The 21,307-nt window shown below is 39.4% G+C and overlaps 1 protein-coding gene across 1 annotated transcript; it reads left to right on the top strand.

The window, feature by feature from the left end:
* The first annotated feature begins 5,706 nt into the window (after positions 1 to 5,706).
* stxbp6l (syntaxin binding protein 6 (amisyn), like) lies at positions 5,707 to 14,839 on the top strand. Its single transcript, XM_071538318.1, has 6 exons — positions 5,707 to 5,857; positions 7,981 to 8,111; positions 9,001 to 9,322; positions 9,426 to 9,530; positions 12,628 to 12,785; positions 14,816 to 14,839. Exons 1-6 carry the CDS (start codon positions 5,707 to 5,709, stop codon positions 14,837 to 14,839), a joined length of 891 nt encoding a protein of 296 aa, XP_071394419.1.
* The last annotated feature ends 6,468 nt before the right edge of the window (positions 14,840 to 21,307 follow it).

Genomic DNA, 21,307 nt, shown 5'->3' with positions numbered 1-21,307 from the left:
GCCGGGCTGTTTGTGATAGGGGGGTACTGCTTTTTTTTTTTTTCTCCCCAAGGTAAGGCACTGCACAGAAACTGAATCCTCAAACTGGAATACAGATAATCAGAAGCAGCCCGACGAAATGTTTGAGTTAACTCTACGTTTACCTTGTGTAGAGTCGTCCCATGTGTCATGTTGTCATGTTTACATTCACGGAACTGCTATTTTTGTTAGGAATTAAGGAAATAACACTATGACTACTTACTCTTTTAGGTGTCTGAAACTTGGTGGCCAAATATTTGCCTGTTGCCAAGAGACGGGGTCGCTCTCGCACATGTTCATTGCGAGACACCCGCAGAAAGCCTGAGTTCAGCTGTGATTAATCCCGGTCCAAGTGAAGGCACAGATATTTGTACGAACACTGACATGTCGCACATCATTTGATATTTTCCTGCACTTTGTATTGAGGCAGCTCGCCAAATTACCACATATCTATCCGACCAGGGTCAAAAAGTCTAAATAAAACACTTAAATCATCAAATAGTTTGTAAGTAATTTTCAGTGTTTGTTTTTTATTTACTTTGAGTGCCAGATGGGTGGGGTTTGCCACATGGGACGAAACAATGAGTGCGAGAAAGTTTAAACAATCGCAAGTATTCAGAAGTGAAATTAATTACTTACCTGATACTGTCTGAATTGTGCTAATGCAGCTAACCCCACCCGTCTGGTCCTTCCTGTGGTATAAAGCAAACGCTGAGAAGTATTTGCTAATACTGTTTGACCCAGGTTTGAGATCCATGAAGCATGAAGGACCCATGCTTTATTTCTGACAACTCAAGAGTTACATCTGAGAATATTTTATATACTTTGTCAAATTTATTTATCTATCTTTAAGCATTTGAAAATGATCATTTTCTTTGAGAAATGAAAGTCAAACCACTTATGATTTTGGTTCAAATTAAGCATGATATGGATATGCGCCATGTACATAGATTTGAGCTTTGCTATGATTTAACTGAGATGAGGAGATAGCAGCATGCAGACTGACATTTTAAGCCCACTACAGGATATAAGTTTTAATTAAATGACAGACTGAACCTTTACATCAAGTTACACCTAAGGCCAAGAAACATTCAAAATTGCCATGAATTATGTTTGCAATTTTTATTTTTACATCATTTTGTTGTGATATATTTTACTGTACTGCTTTGCTGTTAGATTTTCTCATGTTCTGTGTTTGTGTATCTCCCTAAGTCTGACCGTCATTATATTTAGGAGACTAACATGCAGGGCAGGAAACTCACTTTTCTGTAGACTTCAGTTTTAGCTCTACAGACATTTCTCAGAGGCAGAGCTGCTCTGGAGGCAGAAGAAATCTCATTGGTTGGAGTTTAACCTCAGTGGGCGGAGCCAAGGAACAACAGTTTTTCAGTGCTAGTTAGCAAGTTAGCTTACTGGCAAACTTCAATTGCAAAGTAATAAATTTGGTCAAAAAAATAATATGAATAAATAAATAATAATAAAACAAATAATAATAATAAATAAAAAATATGAATGGCAATAACTTTTTTCATTCATTCATGATCTTGGATGTTCAGCAGGCTAACTAGCTAGCTTACCTAGATAGCTATAGGCTAGTATGGCTGGTTTGAACCTAGATAACAGTAGGGCTAGACTGCATTTTTTATTTAGCATTTTTCAGATTCAGTTATTTTGTGAGAATTGTGGTTCTTTGGCTTCATTGAGAATTAACTCAACCTTTGAGATTATTTCTGCCTCCAGAGAAATGTTTGTATCCTAACTAAAACTCCAATCTGTAATCTATGTTTTTGTCCAGTGGCCACAGTGGTTGGTTCATCCCAGAATTCACCAGCTGCTTTCACTATTTATCCAACTAGATGATAAGAATAGAAGCGGACCTCGAGACGATGGTTGGTTACCTGACAAACTGACTGTTACAGCAGACTGCTGGTACCTGGTTGGTGGCTGGTGATAATTCCCATCCTGCTCGTGTGTCATCCTAATGCCTTTAGGCCTCCTGGGGCCAGACAACTTACCACTGCTTATGTTCTTAGTTGCGCCCGTCCCTGTTTACATGTCTTACTGTTACACAACATAGAAATAAAGTGATACCTCCTTCCTGTGGAACAGCTTAGGACTTTCATGTGCCATATCTAAGCAACATAGATGTGTGCTCTTAATAATTTTCCATAGAGATCCTCTGGAAGGGGAAGTAAGAGTACCGTGCCCCGAGGAAAACAAAGTGGTGTTGTGATGTGTGGGTGCTCCACCCTGCTATATCCCCCTGGTTGCCTTGGACCCTGGCTGGGGTCAATTCCCTTTCACTTCACTCAGCTCTAAATGAAGAGGTCTATTGCAAATTGATATCCATTTCGGAAAAAAATCAAGGTTGTTGTCATTACCTGAAGTCTATCGTCCAGCGTCTTTAAAATGTAGTGGATCCAGACTGTAAAAGTGTTAGCTTTTTGTCAACCAAGTTAATTCAATCAATTAATTTACCTACTGTGATTGGAGATTATACTATGCTTTCATTTTGTGTTATCAATGATTTTGTAAAAGTAAGTGCCAGTTTTTTTCAAACGATGGATATCCTAACACATTTTGCAAAGAAACTAATTACATAATTATGATCAAGCCTTTATTCTCAAAAAGTTCTTCTGAGGAAAATTGATTTCCTTAATTGACTGAAATGAAAGTGAATTCATCCTGCCTTGCACAAGAGGACACTTTTTTTGCTGTCATGCTCACCCTTTCTACCCTTGGTGTACTGTTCCCTCTTGGATGATGTGGTGCTTTACCTTGGTAAATCTTTGGTTTTTCATTAAAATATATCTCTGCACCTCCCTTCTCATGGTCTCCATTGATTAATTCAAAGATACCTAAGTCTGTGTGTCCACTAGGAATCTCTCCTTACAGTGGTGGCTTCGTTTTTTTTTTCTTTATTTTCACAGAAGTTTGCACTGCTGCTGTTGCATGTCCTGTACATTGCAGAGATGTTGCATGTTAGCTCTCAGAAAAGTGGTAATCCATGCTATTCTCTTTTTTTGTTTTTAATTTTGTCTCCATCTTTGTTGCTCAGCGCTCATTGCTGTGGTGTTTCTGCACTGCACTTCCCAGAGATCACCTGTCAATCAAACAGTGTGGGCGGAGCGTTTTCTGTTGATGCAGTTTGAGTTTCTCTTTTCTTCGTCTGTTCAGCCATGGTGGCTATCACTGCTCATGCTAACTACCTAGTTCTTCTATTTATTAAAAAAAAAAAAAAACAGGAAATGTACAACGCATCACTTCCTGTGTGACAGAGGATTTTTTCCTAGGAAAGAGCTAAGAACAGTAAATGTAAAAGCTTTCATGAACTGGATATAGATTGAATCACGACTCATATAATTACCGTAAACAAACGAGACTATCACAGACAAGACTGTCAGCCTCCAGCGGCCTCTGAATTTTCCGGGTCGGATTTGGAGGGAAATCTGCTGGATCGCTTTACGGCACAAAACAGGAAGAGGTTCTGACTGTTCTTCCAGAGCAAACGGAGCTAAAGCTTTCAGAGTTTCTGGCAGCAGATGGTGGAAGATGTGAAAAACCAATGGAAAAAGCACTTCCAACATGTTTTATCCTCAAGTAGAAACATCCTCTTTAAGACAGGAAGTAACAGGGTTTATGGGAAATGTGGTCTTAATTTTGAGAAATACTAGCTAATTCCATTGGTGTGAGATAGAACAGTGATTCTCAACCTTTTTCATATCAAGGACCCTAATTTAGTCAACATTAGGGCCACGGACCCCCATTTGATGAGATTTTGTCTCTCAGACCCAAATCTGAGAATTTTTTTATTGTTAGGTAGAGAGATAACAGTGAAACTATGATCAAAACAGTCATTCTTCTACATTCTCTAAGTGTGTTACCTTCTTGTAAATGAAATAATGCTTAAGTTTAACAATTCATCAGTTTGCTGGGGACCCCCTGGAACCCCCTCAAGGAACACTGGTGGTCCCCGGACCCCACGTTGAGAACCACTGAGATAGAAGATACCAACCATCTGAACCAGGGTCTCATTTGTTTATAAAAATGCTGCAAATTGACCCTTTAATTACCTACAATGTAATATAGGCTAACCATTTTTAAAACGCACTTACTGTTCCAGGTGAACTTCCAATCCAGACTTATCTTTTCAAAATACATACAAGAAGGCTTACATACATACAAACATTTAAGACACACATGCAAACATAAAATACAGGCATACATTTCATTATCAGACTAATTTATTTGCATGATAGCCTACTTTATTCTTTTTAATTTAATTAGCAGCCCTTGTCAATGAGACTGACGTCATGATGCTTATTTGCATGATAGCCTACTTTATTCTTTTTAATTAATTAGCAGCCCTTGTCAATGAGACTGACGTCATGATGCTTATTTGCCTGCCATCTGAGTGAGCTCCTGTCCAGCACCAGCAGAGTCTCCACCCACGTGGTTTTCAACTTGTTGAAATAGGATGGACTGTGGTTTGTCTGCGCCTTCACAGCAAGGCACGCCTTTTGGTGTGCTGGGATATAAATTCATGACGGAACTCGTGGATTTTTTTATTTGCTTTTAAGTTAATTTAACGCTTTAACTAACAAGACTACTGTCGCGCCTGCTGTACTAGAGCTAAGAAACCCCGGCGTCTGTTTCCTTTTTCTGGCGGAGCAGAGAAGCAGAACAGGTGAGGTCAAATCATTACGGAGCTGTTACTCAATTAGCGAGAATTACAGTATGATAAGACGATGGACTTCAAGTATGAATATAGGATATGGAAGGATTAAAACTATTCATCATTAGATCTTGTTTATTACTGTAGTTTGCCTTTACCTGCAGGTATCTCACCTGGTTATGTTTACATTAGAACAATAAACCTAATCCTAATCCTGTAATAATTTTAGAAAGATACTATAGGCCTATAAATGGCAGCAACAGTTTTTAAATAGATTATGCAGATACTACAGGTCAAAAAATGACACAAAATCCTATAAGGACACTATAAACTCACTATTTAGTACGACAGATAGAGTATAAGAGCCTATAGGAATATTATAGTGATATCTTAGGAGATAAAAAGTAGGATAAAGTCACTCTAAATTCACTTTTCAGCCTACCATAGGCATGCTATCCCTAATAGTACAGTGATTCAATAGCTATATTTATAATCTTTATTTCATTTTTATGGTGATACCATAGGAGATAAAAAAAAACAAAAACAAACATAAACTATGATAAAGTCACTTTAAAGTCACTATTTAGCTCCACAGACACAGTATTATTCCCCATATGAATATTATAGTGATACCATAGGAGATAAAACTACCATAAAGTTTGATAAAGTCAAAATAAACTCACTATTGAGCACTACAGGCATACTGTAAGGCTCTATAGGAATATTTAAATTACTGTTCTTTAGGGTTTACTAGCCATAAGGTTGTAAAGGCAGTGACACACAGGGCAACTTTCTGGGCAGCTCTGTTTGTTCCTCTGTGATCAATTGTTTTAATCACAAAAGTTTTTGTTGGCAGAAAACAATTGAATTGATTATTTTACCCTGTGCCTGACTTTGTCTTTTGCTGGGAGCGCTGCCCATCTCCGCTGCCTAAACATTTGTCCAGTGAATCACCGGTGAATAACGGGCACAAATCCTCCTCATCCATCACCTGTCTAGGTCTCAGGACTACAATGAACATTCAGTCTGCCATCAACAAAGAGGTCTTCATCCCTCGTGACGAGCGGATGCTGGTGGCAGTGGAGGTGCGGAGGAGGAAGAGGAAGAGGCTGTCCTTCCTGCAAGGAGGCAAAGGGGACTACGCAACTTTCATATGTATTTCAGGTAAAATAGACTTTCCAACCTTTTGTTTATGTGCAGACGACTTGATGACCATGCATGCTGTTTATACATGCTACTACACTCACATACAGATACAAATATACAGTAGGAGCTGCCCAGTTCAACCACAGTCTTCTGCTCTCTGCTACTGAGCATCTTCACTGGAGCCATTTGGGTTTTTTTACTGCCCTATAGCACAAAATTACCATAACATATATGGGGGGTTGATAGGGCTGTTGATTAATACCAGTGACTGAAGGATTACTTGGCAAGGTGCTGAGATTTGTGGCTTTTGAAACTCATTTTCCAGCTCATGTTCTGTTTTGGAGCAAAAACTCAGTTTCAAGAGTTTCAAGACACTTCCAATCTCCACCTACTCACATATTCAACTGTTCAATATTGGATGAAAACATCTCAGCCACAAAGGCTAAAAAAGCCTCGCTCTTAAGCAAAAAAAAAAAAAAAGCTATTGACAAAGCTGTATTATTTTCAGTGTGGTAATACTTTACCTCTTCAGATGTTTGCGTTGGATCGTTGCTCTAATTAGCTAGCTAACTTTTTAAAAATGAGATTTGAAAATGTGACTTTGATGTTGCAGTTCCTTGGTCAATAGAGGCAGAAGTCATAAATAACTAAATGGCCCTTTTTAAAGAGTAAATCAAATCAGAATCAAATCAAAGCAGAAAGTGTTGTTGCACTGCTCTCTGTGGGTTGAAACTTTCAGGCATGTTGCACCTCAATCAGTGATGTCAAAGCAGGTATTTTTGCCTTTTGACAGTTGATGCCAAACAGCTGCTGTGACATCACTGATGGGGCGTGGCCAGAAGTGCAACATGATTAAAAGTTTCAACCCATAGAGAGCGGTGCAACAACATGTTTCTGCCTCATGTGATTTAGAGTTGATTTGCCCTTTTAAATGCTTTGCTCACAGATTTGATGGCGGTAGTTGAAGGGAAGGATGATGATGATGCTCCAGTCTGGGGATTCAAACTCACAACCTCTCAGTCACAAACCCATTCTCTAACCTTTTTTAGCCTTTTTCCACCATTCATCAATTTTAGGAATTCAGCCTGGTTTCTTTCTGGAGGCTTAACCCAGTTACTGTCCTGAACAGAAGCATTGTTGAGTGTTTCATCACAGGAGCCGTTTGTTTGGGAGAATACAGGGCTGTAAATCTGAGGAGGGAGCTGGACCCAACACGGTCAGAGGATATAGAAACTGAACAACTGGGCAACTGGACATGGATCCTATAAGCTGTGTAGTGTCAGCCACATGCTTTGGTTAGGGTGGCTGGGTAGAGAGGAAGTCTCTTAACAGAAAGGTGACAGGTTTGATCCCAGCAGCAGCCCTGTGTCCTGTTGAAGTGTCTTTTCAATTCAAAACTGTCCTGTAAGGGGAATTCAGATTGCTGACAGGTTTAATAAAAACACATAATAAACAACACAACCACAGTAAAAACAACAAGGCAGCAGTAAACATGTCGTCCCCCACAAATGATGAAGTCCCTGTTTGGGCCAATCAGTAACAAATATGTCACCTTGTTTTGAGCTGTAATTGTGGTTTCCTTTTGGGACAGTCGATGTAATGTTGAATGCTGGAGTGCAGCAGTGAGATGCATCACTTCCCCAAGTTTTGTCAAAATCAGATCAATGGTGTCTGAGATTTTTGAATGTGACACATGAATGATAGAGAGTAGCAAAAAAACAGATCAAAGTTGCAGATTATTAAGAAACCCAGAGACAGCAAAACATTCATTATTTTACAAGAAAAAGCATTTATCACAAAGACTACAACAAGATGATTTGGATAGTAGAATAAATCTTTTCAGATATAAATCATTTTGCCTTCATCATAAATGATCTTCCCTGGATAATCAAAATCAATAAGATGCATGAAAATTGTATTTTTAAATGATACATGTTTCATTAATCAAGGTAACAGAAATCCAGCTACACTATTTATTTATTTATTTTTAAATAAGATATTGAAGGCTTTTGATAGAGTTTTTTGTTTTGTTTTTTTAAGCAACCCCATGGTAATATCAAGACACCTACCAGAGGTCCCAAACCCAAGGTTGGGGAAGCCTGATCTTGTGCATCTTATCTTGTGTCTCTTCCTTTCCCCAGTGACCAATAAGAGGCCTCATCAGCTCCTCATTACGAAGGTGAAGCAGTTTGGCGGCTCCACCTCCTTCACCCGGCGGTCCCAGTGGACGGTGGAGCAGCTTCGACAGGTCAACGGCATCAACCCCAACAAGGTCAGCAGCACTCCAGAGGAAAAAAATTATATCACTTTATTTTGACACTCAGCAAAGTATCAGTCAGCTGATACACTGTTGAATATCTACTGTCTACAAGAATTGTTTCAACAGGCTATCAGCCAGGTATTTTCAGTCACAATTTGAATTGCTTGAGACTGGACTTGACTTGGGTTCTGGTGACTTGGGACTTGACTCTGACTTGTACTTTGATGACTTGAAAAGGTTTCTAAAGTCTTGACTTGAGATCTTGTGTTTGTGTAAATGACTTGGATTGAAAGTGATGAGATTTGTTCCAGCAGACGACTGAATTTAAATTCTGTTTTCTGAATTTGTATGGAATGATTGAATTTATTGAAGTTGAAACTGATTATAGAAATCAAACTCATGATGCTCTTACCATGTTTTTTTATCCTATTAAAACCATATTGCATTGAAAAGTCCTAGATATTTAGTTTTCTTTAAGATATTAAATTGATACTGGACTCTTGATTTGTTCTGACTTGACTTACTGTTCTACATTTAGACTTGAGACTGACTTGGGACTCGAGCAAAGTTGACTTGGTCACAGCTCTGTCAACTAACTATAAGTTGATTTTTAAGTACGCCTGCTCAAATTACTATCAATCGACTGTTGGTAGACTGACAACAACTTCGGTTAAGGTTAAGTTTAGACACAAAATAAATGTGTTAGGATTAGTGTTAAGGTTAGGTTTAAGTTTAGCCACATTGATTAGCACTTTATAGTCTGCTAGTAGTTGGCTGAAATTGTCTGTTTTTTTAATTATTCTATATCATCCTACAGTATATCCTATTTGCTACTGCCCTACTATCAGCTCCTCCACCATGTTGTTGAACCTCCTCTGTCTCCTCTGTGCTCTTCTTCCAGGATTCCCCAGAGTTCGACCTGGTCTTTGACAATGCGTTGGACCAGTGGGTGGCCAGCTCCTCAGCAGAGAAGTGCATCTTTGTCCAGATCCTGTACCACGCCTGCCAGACCTACTGGGAGGGGAAGGCCGGCAGCCTGGGCAAGGCCGGGAAGCTGGGCAAGGCGGGCAGGCAGAGGAGACTGAGCCTGGACGCCCGCGAGGGGCAGGCCGGCCCCAGCGACGCACAGGCTCCCCGGTCCAGAAGCCTGCAGGCCAGAAGGAAGAGCTACGCCCCGCCCAGACAGACCGAGTTCATCAACTGTCAGTCCAAACTCACAGGAGGTACTGCAGCACGATGTTTGGGGTTTCTGATACTCTGTAATTCATGTAGTTCATACCTGATAAGCCTTGTTATTACTTTGTCTCCCTCTTCTCCTGCTACCAGAGGCCTGCACCATGAATCTGGTCATCTACCGCTGCAAAGCCTTCTTCAACCGTATGAAGAACATGATGGTTGCAAACCAAGGGCGTTCACAGGCTAGGGGTAAAGGTAAAGGTAAACGATAAGCTTTAGGTCAGGAATCTCTTCCAAAATTGATATATAGCAGGAGGCTTTATGCTTCTCCAAACAGTTTGTTTGCAAGAAACGATGCATTGCCCATTGGAGTCAATGGTAAAAGAATACTTAACAAAAGGAAGCCAAGGCACTCTTCCTTTGTTAGCAAAAGTAAAAAAAAAAAAAGCCTTAAAAGCCTTTATGTTTCTGTAGCAACCCTACATGTTCCCCCTGATGAAGGCAGCTACACTAAAACATAAGATAACATAAGGTAAATGTAAGGTAACCAATGAAAAATAAAGCCTTTTTTAACGATTTTAAAAGAGAACTCATTCACTTTCCCTGCCCAGATTTTCTCTGTGACTTAATGGATTCGAAACAACGACTTTCCGGTCACGAGTCCCCCCCCCTCCTCCCTCCCTCCCTCTACTGCTGTTGTAATGGCATGACTCCTCAAGTCATATTATCCTGGGCTTCTCTCTCTCTCTCTCTCTCTCTCGCTCATTTTCACTTCCCCAGCTCTCGGCCGCTGTGTGTTTTTGTCTATTGTCCTCCGCCGCGCTTCACCTCTTCTGCTGCGGCGGAGAATGGCTCCTCTATGATGCCGGCCGCCAGATGAGAGGAGACTTTGTGTTTTATCGATACAATAGCCGGCCTTTAGGAGGCCCGGGGCACGGGGGCTGAGGAGGAGCGCGGCGCACCATTGAACCCGCTGACAGGGGGGAGTGTAATGGGTGGGAGAGGTGCCAGGCTGCAGCCGGACACCGAGCCACAAATCAACAGCGGCTCTCTGCCTCAGGCGACCTGAGGGACTTGCTGTTAATAATAATAATAACAGTGTGAGACTTTATTGATCCAAGTAGGGAAATTCGCTTTTCTCTTGCCCCGCCCTCCACAGGGAGGTCAGAGGTCAGTTACCTGGAGCTGGTAGGGATTCAGCGGCCTAATCCCAATGTCCGCACTCACAGACTCACGGACTTTGACGCGCGTTCCCGGCACTTTGAGCCCTTTATGCAGACTTTCAGCAAGTCCGCATTTCTGTAGACTTCGCTTGAGGGAATTACCCACAGTTCATAGCGTCTGTGACGTTAATATTCATGTATGTGGAAAATATCAGCCAAATACACCCGATACAAAAAAAAAAAAAAAAACATAATTAAGGAAAAATAACCACAAAAAAACAAGCACTTAGAGAGAAACGGGAATGAAAGGGTGAAACTACATGCAAGATACAGTTAAAAGAGAAAACATTGCAACATTAAAACAGAACAAACATTTAATTTCAGAAAAAAAAAAAAAAGTTTTCCTAAACGTTTAAGAAGGATGTTAGATGCTGCTAATGTAGCCTTTTGCCTTGTGTATTTTCTATATCCATTAGCACAGTATAAACTGTGCAATGTTGCAAAACATACGTAGGCCTATTTAACATTATTCATTAATATTTTTTTCATTTTAGCTTAATAATGCTGTTTAGACAAAAGCGCAAACAAAGAGTAAATTACAAATTGATTAATTGATGGGAGATGAATCGTCGTCAAGGCAACACGTGATGCCACAAAGTGCTGCCCCATTCCTCCTGTACCATTTCGAGCCTCATGACTTCTTGCACTCAGGCACTACAGCTGCGCACACAGGTGTTGTCAATTAAGTCTGTGAGGGCTCAGGGCCCAGTCTGTAGGGGGGACACTGGGATTGGGTCAGCGTCTTGCTCAAAGACACTTCAGCAGGTCGGATGCTTGCTGACAACGGGGGCTTGAATGGGCGGTTTTCCAGTTGGAAGGATGGTTTCCCTTCTCACCGTGTCTCTGTTCACACAGAAAAAACGCCAGGCACACAGAAGACACCTAACTGCGTGACTGAGAGGGGGAGAGATGAGTCGTGACAAAAATATTGGAAGGTGCACGGGCGGCTTTGGGCTCCTGGGCGACCAAAATAAACAACTGCTCCCCCTTCAGTCATTCATTGGTCACCCGTTGCAGTTTTACAGGTGATCTGTGCTGCGGTGCCTCAAAAGCTATTTTCAAATTTTTCCACCCTGCACTCTGACTAAATAAAAAAATAAAAAAAGCCAACCATATCGCAGCACTCTGCCATGCCGCCAAGCGTGAGCAGGTGTGTCCTTCCATTGAAATGCATGGAGTTTAAAGTGTTTCTCCTTAGTGAGCCTTCTCTGTGTGAACGGCCCCCTATGCCCAAGGCTGGAAGTAACTAATTACATTTGCTCACGTTACTGTCATTTTTTTTTTTGCAACCAAATGTTTATTGGAATGAAAACACAGAATTTACAACCAAAAGCATGACTTGTTTGAGTTTTAACAACAACAACAGAGGCACATACTTGAAAAATAATAAATAATTAGAATAAAATAAATCAATTTATAACAAATGTAATGATATTATAATTTACATACATAAAATCCACAAGGAACCAAATGCAAAAGGTAAACAATAAGTACGTTACTGTCATTGAGTAACTTTTTTGTGTACTTGTACTTTTGAGTATTTTATATAGTCAATTTACTTTTACTTAAGTATGTTTTTGCAGAAGTATTTATATATTTTAAACCACATCCATTACAGAGGACAGATTTTGTGGCTCTCCATAAGTAACGTCAAGAAACTGGACAGATGTAAATTTACAAATTGTGGAGCCATTCACAGTAGTAATAGTAGTAAAAGTAGCACAATTTTTTTTAAATTAAAATAATCAGGTTTGAACTCGATTGTACTCGTCCATTTAGAATCGCACGGGAAAGATCACAGCTAACAACGTTCTCTTTTCTAACTCAGTAACTTTTACTGTGAGTTCATTTTAAGCTACTTTTTACTTTTACTTGAGTTTTTACACCAGTACTGTTACTTCTACTTAAGTAAAATAGCAAAGCAACAGTACTTCTACTTGAGTAGGACATTCTAGTTCTCTTTCCACCACCTATTCCTCCCTGCTGGTGGGAGTATGATTGCTTATGGCTCTGCCTGTAGAAAACCTCAGATACTTAGGAAATACATTAGAGGCGCCTTTGCAGGATCGACTGCTCGGCCTAATGAACTACTTTTTACATCGTCTCTCCCTCTCTGTGTCTGTGGACAGGTCAGCCTGGGCAGCGCCCCCCAGGGAGCGCTATGGGTAATGTAGTCCACAGGGTCAACGTGGCTCTGGGGGAGCGTGGGGACAGACTGACCCGCGCCGAGGACAAGACTGTGGAGCTGATGCACAAAGCCCAGCAGTTTGCAGACACCGCTCACAAGGTGACCTGGCTCCCTGTAATACAGCAGTTTGTTTTATTTTGATCCACATGCCTTCTGCATTGTTAGGCTGTTACTGTGAATTAGAGTTTCTTCTTAACTGACTTGCCTGGTTAAAAAAAGAAAAGCTTTCTTGAAAGTTGTAGAGCAGAACAAATTAGTATTTTCTAACACACAACTCTCACAACCGACTAGTTACCAGCTGAAAAAAAAGCCAAACCTTTACTCCCCCAAGTATTTTTTTTCTGTAGCATTCAATTTTCACACCTGGTTGCAGTTCCAAATATCTGTTATTTTATTGCTTATATTATAAGGCCGATACATTTTTAGTAGTGTCCTATAACTGTTTGAATCATTCTACAATCACAGGTACATTTCACATCAACCAATAAGTCTGTCTCATGATATCAAATAGTTGTCCCTGTAATTTACCCCTTTAATGAGTAGAATTCACTAATTGCCAAGCTTAAGCTCTAAAGCATTCAATTGATCAATTTGTCAACTGTGTTGTGGACAAATTGAACAGCACAGAAAGAGCAAATTCTGAGATTCCAGATACATTTCTAAAAGATAAATGGTGGTGCTGGTTGACTTTTTATGTTAAAAGAAATCAAGACAGTATACACCAATAAATCTTGGTGATTGTTTCAAGTGTTGATTGTATGAAATTGTTTTTACAACCCATGGACATGAAATGCAACCGTAATTATAGAATCGCCCATTTGTCTTTATAATATATTTAATGTAAATATAAGGGAGATGTTGAATAAGTGTTTTACAGAAGACATTGGTCGGGTTTGCACTGTGCGCCCCTGTCTGTCACCTTGAAAAGCACAAATAGAGAATGAGCTCATTCTTATTATGAGCTTGTTTTTTATTAATGTCAGTCCTCAAGAAAAAACAATTAGTCAGTCCTTATATTTCCATTTTAATGGGGGCACAACCCCATGCCATAAAACTGCCATCTATGGTGATAAAATGAGAGTAATTTGATTGTGAGGATTAACCTGATTGGATTACATGGAGACTCTTTGAATATCAAACCCTTAAACACTTTTAAAACCAGTCAAACCAGTGATGATAAACCTCCTGTCTATAAGTAAATAGACAGGAGGTTTATCATCGCTGTCGAGTAAAAACCTTGTATCTCCAAAATGTCAATTTTTCAGGAACTATAAGAAAAACAGCCTTGTTTTTAGCTTGATGATGCATTTTTTGACATTATCTAATGCGTTTTGAGCGGCTTTCATAAGACCAACAGGTTGGAGAATTAGAGGAACATGTAAACCTTCAATTAAAGTGACTCACTAAAATTGAAATTATGAAGTTTTTACATGACAACAGCATTATATGAATTGCTAATTAGCTTGCTGCTCCTTTTCTCCTATTTGCTTTGCATTTTATTCTTATTTATTATTTATTTATGATATTTTTCCTGTTATGTTTTACTTACTTTTGTCATTTTGTAGCTGTTCATGAGAAGTGTTATTGATGAAGCTACTGTAATAGTAGGACTCAGATTTAGTTTTGAATCTGTCTGGGTTTGTATTGTGATGAGGATGTAGATGCACTGGACGCAAAATTTAAGCACATTTTCCTACATATTGAGAAAAAAATTCTTAAATCTTTTCTTTGTATCTAGATGAATGTACTTGTTTTTAGTGTAGCTGTACTGGCTTTAAGATATATTTCCGAAACATATAGCTTTATTTCAAGACAATAGCACTAGCATTTGCTAAATTTAAGCACATGTTCCTACATATTGAAAAAAAAAATCTTAAATCCTTTCTTTGTATCTAGACAAATGTACTTGTTTTTAGTCTGGCCGCACTAGTTTTAAGATATCTGTGGGTTCTTTGAGACTAGATATTTTTACTTGTTTTAAAAAATCTTGGCAAGGGAAATTTTCCTGTTTTGTTGGCAGATAATTTAGCTTATTTTAAGTAATATTTCCCCCATTTTATTGCTTTTTTTTTTCTTGTTTTTGAGAGCTGAGTTTTTCCAGTGTGATCTTGTCCCTGTTTCCCATGCAGCTGGCCCTGAAACATTCAAAGTAGAGTCCTCTGGGTGATGAGTGGAGTCCTCAGCTAAACCTTTAACAGCCTCACTAACGCTGACTGAGGCGATCCGATCTGATCTGAGCCCGGCGGACCCAGCTAACTCTTCCATGACGACCTGCTCTCTGAGAAGACGACCAGAGGCTTTGGACTGTAAAAAAAAAACGACTTCATTCATAACTGACACGAAGTGGAGAGGATTACTGCCATGAAATCCAGGTTGAACCCGGGCCGTGACCTTTCACCTCTGGCCTACAACCTGAGGAACAAATAAGTCCGAGCCACAATGAGGGTTTCCCATTCACTGATCCACTGGTCGGTGAGGCTCCCACTGCGTCTCTGCTGGTTTTAGCTTGTACAAAAACATATTTATTTGCAGTGATTCACATTATGATTAAAGTCACAATGAAATGAAATATAACCTTTTCACCTCGTTAGCTAGTTTTCCATATTATATCGTCTATCTACTTAATAACTGCCAACAAAATGTTTACTTTTTTTTTTTTTTTTTCGAAATGCTGTTTCTTTGTGACTTCAAGCCTTTCTTTTCCTGCCTCTAGTCACCTTAGCTCCCTTGGTTGGAGAATCTTTTGCACTTTGTTAATTTCCTGACTTCTTGCCTGGCTTCACATGTGTTTTCTGTGCTTTGGATGAAAACATTTCTTTATTTTTCATTGTCCTTTGCATATTATTTTTTTTTAAAGAAGCCTTTACACTGTTGGAAATTCTTTAGAAGCAGCTGCAGGCATTCCTCTCTCCTGCGTGTGGATGATAGTCGTTTTAATTGTTTTTACTAAGCTCTTATGTTGTATGTATTTCATTTGAAATGAAATGACATCTGTCTTTTCCATGTTTTAATCTAAGAACTGTGCAGCAGGCGGTGCTGGTCAGGATGAGTGGTGAATATTATGTACACACTGTTTGGTTTGAATTGGATTTAATTGCACTAAATGCTTGGGTTGAAGGACTTAAACGTCACTTTTGCACTTTTTTCATCACTCATTACCTTCAAAATCTCATTCCCTATATATGTGTGTGTGTGTGTGTCTATGTGTAGTGTACGCTTTGTCTGGACAGTCTGAACTCAATATTGTAGTTCTATTTGTCTATTAATCTCTATTTGTCTGTTAAAGTCTGGCATCCTGTTGATGCGTCCTGTACGCTCATCACACTGTCAGTTTGTCTTCTGTCTGTTATACTGAGTCTCCTAGTCTGTATGTGGTTGTTTTTAGAGATTTCATTTTTTTTTTGACTTCTTCCAGAAGTTGGGTCCATGTCTTAGAGAGTTGAGTGAAGGTGTGTTTGGTTCAGTTATGTTTTTAATCTGTTTATTCATTCAGAGAAGCTCCATTGTGAGCAGAGGGAAGTGAAGGTGGAAATGTAGACCTTGGCACAGTTTAATCTGTTTGTTTGCATCATGTCTTTCGATAATTTTGCGTGGGATTGATTGGAACAGATCCAGTAGTTTGTTCCCTTAATGCTTAATCCAACTGGCCTTAGATTCATATGACAGGAGGAGGTTAACTGAAATGATTTAAGAAAAAAACAGTCTCATGAGTCTCATAATCCCCACCATCCCTCTCTCACCTTTGTATTCTGTTCTTTTGCTTTATACAATAATGTAAATGTAAAAGTCATGCAAGTGTCTCTGATGTATTTACACTATTTGTTAAGAAGCATTAACAGTGCTAACACTCCTCTCTTTGACCCAAATAAATAAGAACGGACCTGTAAGGTGATCTGTGTGGTTTTTCTTGTGCTTTTCCTGGATGTATCTGTACAGTTTCTCACCAGCAGATGGCGCTCAAACAGCAAATAAGATGCACTGTTCACCACCATGTCAGTTTGTGGAAGGTGTAACTCCCCACAGCATGAAGTTATATCTACTTAGATTTCAAGCAGAATTACTAATATGAAACTTTAATTATTGTATTTATATTAATGGAACACCAGTGGATATTTGAAAAGTAATTTGGTGTTAAATTTAGTGATGGCTGTAAACTACAGTAAAGATTAGAGAAGGTTCACCAGTTCAAATGCCTGTTGATGATGGGAAAAATAATTTTGAAAAGTAAAAAATCTTCCACAATGGGTCTATTTTTCCATCCTGAGTCAGAAATAAAGATAAAAATCGAACTTGTTTGAAGTTGAAGCTCTTACCGCTGCAAACTCCATCATACTTTTGCATTCTGTCAATACATTGATCTTATTGAACTCACTGTGATAGTTTGAGTATATGCACATGTGCCCAAATGCCAAAATAAATGATGATGTGACTGTATTATGCATGAGGTTCAGCTGCTTCTTACCTAAGTGCACATAACCGAGAAAATGCTCAGGCAGCGTTTTGTCTCCTGCCAAATTTTCCTTACCTGGAGAGGCGAACAGTCGCTTTCTGGCAGAAGAGGTGGAGACAGAGGCTGCGTCTGCTGGACCATGAGGAGGAGTGAGTTCAGTCTGTCAGCATAGGGCTAAAACATAGAAGCAAGGTGATTAAAAAAACGATAAAATACAATGAAAAAAACAGAAGTAGTACAGAAGAAGTAGAAGAAAAAATACATATTTGCACAGGTGAGATATAAAAACCTCAAGGGACACTGCATCTTAAAATAGACAAAAGAAAGAAAGGAACAAACAATCAGGATGGCAAACAAAACTGTGACTGAAATGGAGAATCTAAATGACAAGAGAACACTACAAAATGCATTAAATGACAAATAAGAGTCCATCCACAGCCCTTAAAGTAATAATCCATCACATTTTCATATGAATAAATATCATTTTGCTACTCTATCGCCAATTGCTATAAGACAATAGTGATTCAACTTATATCCAGTTCATAAAAGCTTTTCCATTATCTGTTCTAACCAGCTGGTGTCTGGTAGCTCTTTCCCAGGAAAAATCCTCTGCTGCACAGGAAGTGATGCGTTCACATACAAAATAGAAGAAGAAGAACTGGATAGTTAGCATGAGCAGCAATAGCCACCATGGCTGAACAGACAAAGAAAAGAGCTCCACCTATAGAAACTTAAACTTCACCAAGAGAAAACCCAAACTCCGCCCACACTGTTTGATTGACAGGTGATCTCTGGGAAGCTGCACAGTGAAGAAACACCACAGCAATGAGCGCTTAGCAACAAAGATGGAGATGATGTATGTCGATATTTGCTGCCATTTAAAGTTTCTACACTGCAAAAAAATCTCCATCTTAACAAGTCATTCAGTCGACTATTGAGTCCTAAAATTGTAATTTTCTTAAAATAAGTGAAGAAATCTGCCAGTGGGGTTTGATAATTTCACTTGTTTCCAATGCAAGAATTTTGTAGAGTCACTCATTTCTAGAAAATTCCTAAAACAAGTGAAACTGCATTGGAAATAAGTGGAGTTATCTCTCCTCACTCTCCTCACTGGCAGAATTTTTCTCTTGTTTTAAGAAAAATAAGATTTAAAGGCTGAATATGAGACTAAATCACTTGTTAAGATGGATTTTTTTTGCAGTGTAACAAGTAAGACACTCAGCCCCCCCCCCCCCCCCCCCCCCCACCTCCCCCAACTGCACAAGTCCTATGTACTATATGACACACCCATCAACTCCACTTTGTGGCCGATCAATACATTTTAACATTCACGGTCACAGCAGTGTGTCATATTGACAGAGGAGCAGGATTTCTTGACGGCTAAAGTAAACGCATCAGCAGGAAGAGTCGGTCGTGACATTGCGGCTGTGACTTAGCATCCATCCTGTATCGATCCTGCCGGTGTCTTCATCCCTCCCTCCACTGGACGAACACGATGGCGGTGGCGCTGACCCTGACTCGGCCCTTTAGGGTTTAACCCCCCCCCGGGTCATTGCTCATGTGACTCGGGCCACAGGGAGACAATCTGTGTGAGTGGAGAGCAGGAGTGTGTCTGCCTTGGTGCAACATCTGTTATTTCTGTAGTAGTAGTAGAATAAATGTACAATATTGTCCTCAGAGGTGGGGACTCGAGTCACATGACTTGGACTTGAGTCAGACTTGAGTCACAGTTTGAATTGCTTGGGACTTGACTTGATGCATGAAGAGAAGACTTGACTTGACTTGACTTGGGTTCTGGTGACTTGGGACTTGACTTTGACTTGTACCTTGATGACTTGAAAAAGTTTCTAAAGTCTTGATGAGATTTGTTCCAGCAGACGACTGAATTTAAATTCTGTTTTCTGAATTTGTATGGAATGATTGAATTTATTGAAGTTGAAACTGATTATAGAAATCAAACTCATGATGCTCTTACCAAGTTTTTATCCTATTAAAACCATATTGCATTGAAAAGTCCTAGATATTTTGTTTTCTTTAAGATATTAAATTGATACTGGACTCTTGATTTGTTCTGACTTGACTTGGTGTTCTACATTTAGACTTGAGACTTGTGCCTCAAGACTTAAGACTGAACTGGGACTCGAGTACAAGTCCCAAGTCTCAAGTACGCCTGCTCAAATTACTATCAATCGACTGTTGGTAGATTAATTGATTTGTTCTGACTTGACTTGCTGCTCTACATTTACACTTGAGACTTGACATTAATGACATGGACTTGACTTGGACATTTAGACTTGAGACTTGACATTAATGACATGGACTTGACTTGGACATTTAGACTTGAGACTTGACATTAATGACATGGACTTGACTTGGACATTTAGACTTGAGACTGACTTGGGACTCGGGCAAAGTTGACTTGGTCACACCTCTGCTATATAGAGAAACACAAGATCTTTTGTCGAGACTTTAGAAACATTTTCAAGTCGTCAAAGCACAAGCAAGTCAGAGTCAAGTCCCAAGTCACCGGAACCCAAGTCAAACCAAGCCTTGAGTCTTCTCTTCATGCATCAAGCCTCGAGTCTCAGTTAAAATTGTGACTTGAGTCTGACTCAAGGCCAAGTCACGTGACTCGAGTCCCCATGTCTGCTGTATATACATTCTATCCTCTATGTCAGTGATTCTCAACCTTTTTTATATCAAGGACCCCTAGTTTAGTCCACATTAGCACCACGGACCCCCATTTGATGAGATTTTGTCTCTTGGACCCAAATCTGAGAATATTTTTATTGTCAGATATGATTTTGTCCAGAATTCCATGACTATCAGTATTGTAGGTAGAGAGATAACAGTGAAACTATGATCAAAACAGTCATTCTTCTACATTCTCTAATTGTGTTAACTTCTTGTAAATGAAATAATGCAGAAGTTTAACGATAGATCAATTTGCTGGGGGACCCCCTGGAACCCCCTCAAGGACCCCTGGTGGTCCCCGGACCCCACATTGAGAACCACTGCTCTATAAGTGCAGTGATGTGTCGGTGCTGTCGTGACTAACGGAGCCACAGTGCGACGGACTCACTGTCACGCTCCGGCACTAATCCACTGTAAAGACCCCGACTTTCTCTGATCTGTTTCCACTGCTATTGTTGTCCAGCCTGCTTTCTGTGAAGGACATCTGGCAGCACACATCCAATAACACTGAATAAAGTCACAGATTTAAAAAAAACAATAATAACATTTTTTTTTTATCAAACAGAGAAATTTAACCCTTAAAGTTCTGCTGCACCACTGCCCTAAATCTGACTAAACACAGTATTTAATACAAGATTGAGCTTCAGTATATCTTTTAAATCACTTCTTAAAACTTTTTTTTTTAGTGTAAGGCCTTTTATAACCTTTGGCTTTTATTCATTTTCATCCTTGTTGGCTTGTTTGTTATTTATTCCATTTGTTTTATCCCTATAGCTGGGTTTATTTATTTGACCTTATTTGTATTTGACTTGCTTGTTTGACTGGTTTACCTCATTGGTGTGTCTGTTTTATTGATTTGTCCCTTGTAAGTCTTCTATCTCTTGTGATTGTGAAGCATTGTTTTGAAAAGTGCTATATAAATAAATATTATTATTATTATTATTATTATTATTATTATTATTATTATTACTATTCACCTGGGATATACCTGGGATTTCATTTGTCTCTGCAGCCACAGAGAAAGTGCAAAATGCATTTGGTTACTTTTATTTTTCCAGCATTTTTCCAGCTTTTATTTTTCCCGTAGAGAAAGACTTCATCTAGATGAAAGCGATCTGAGGATCAGAGCTCTGCTCCTCTGAGGTGTTTTCATCCATCCATGTTCCAAACAATGAGCCTGGAGGCTAGAGAAGCCGGCTTGTGACCAAATCCTGGATCAGATGGGAAAAATCTGTGGATGAGAAACACCCCCCTTCCTTAAACAACCACTGTTGAGGTGCTCTTGGGCAAGGTGTGTAACAAGTCCCAGGTATGAATGTGTGTATCTGTGTGAGCAGGATGTTGCTGAAAAAGAGATCTTATCAATCAAGATACTATCGAAGCCCATTTCTGCCACCTGTTACTGTAAAAGAAAATCTGACAGATAACTTTTTTTTTTTCATCATCATTCATCAAGTGATTTTTTTTTCAATATTAT

Source organism: Centroberyx affinis, unplaced genomic scaffold, assembly GCF_046629955.1.
Source record: "Centroberyx affinis isolate AG114_WGS23_722 - 3 ecotype Tasmania unplaced genomic scaffold, CSIRO-AGI_Caff_v1 ptg000195l_1, whole genome shotgun sequence".
Lineage (NCBI taxonomy): Eukaryota > Metazoa > Chordata > Actinopteri > Beryciformes > Berycidae > Centroberyx > Centroberyx affinis.
The sequence above is the reverse complement of the archived record's forward strand: the minus strand, read 5'-3'. Positions and strand labels throughout refer to the sequence as shown.

Coding starts and splice junctions, on each gene's coding strand:
- stxbp6l (XM_071538318.1), top strand. CDS start 5,707: ATGAACATTCAGTCTGCCATCAACAAAGAGGTCTTCATCCCTCGTGAC. Junction 8,112..9,000: donor ACGGCATCAACCCCAACAAG/GTCAGCAGCACT, acceptor CTCTTCTTCCAG/GATTCCCCAGAGTTCGACCT. Junction 12,786..14,815: donor TTGCAGACACCGCTCACAAG/GTGACCTGGCTC, acceptor TTTCCCATGCAG/CTGGCCCTGAAACATTCAAA.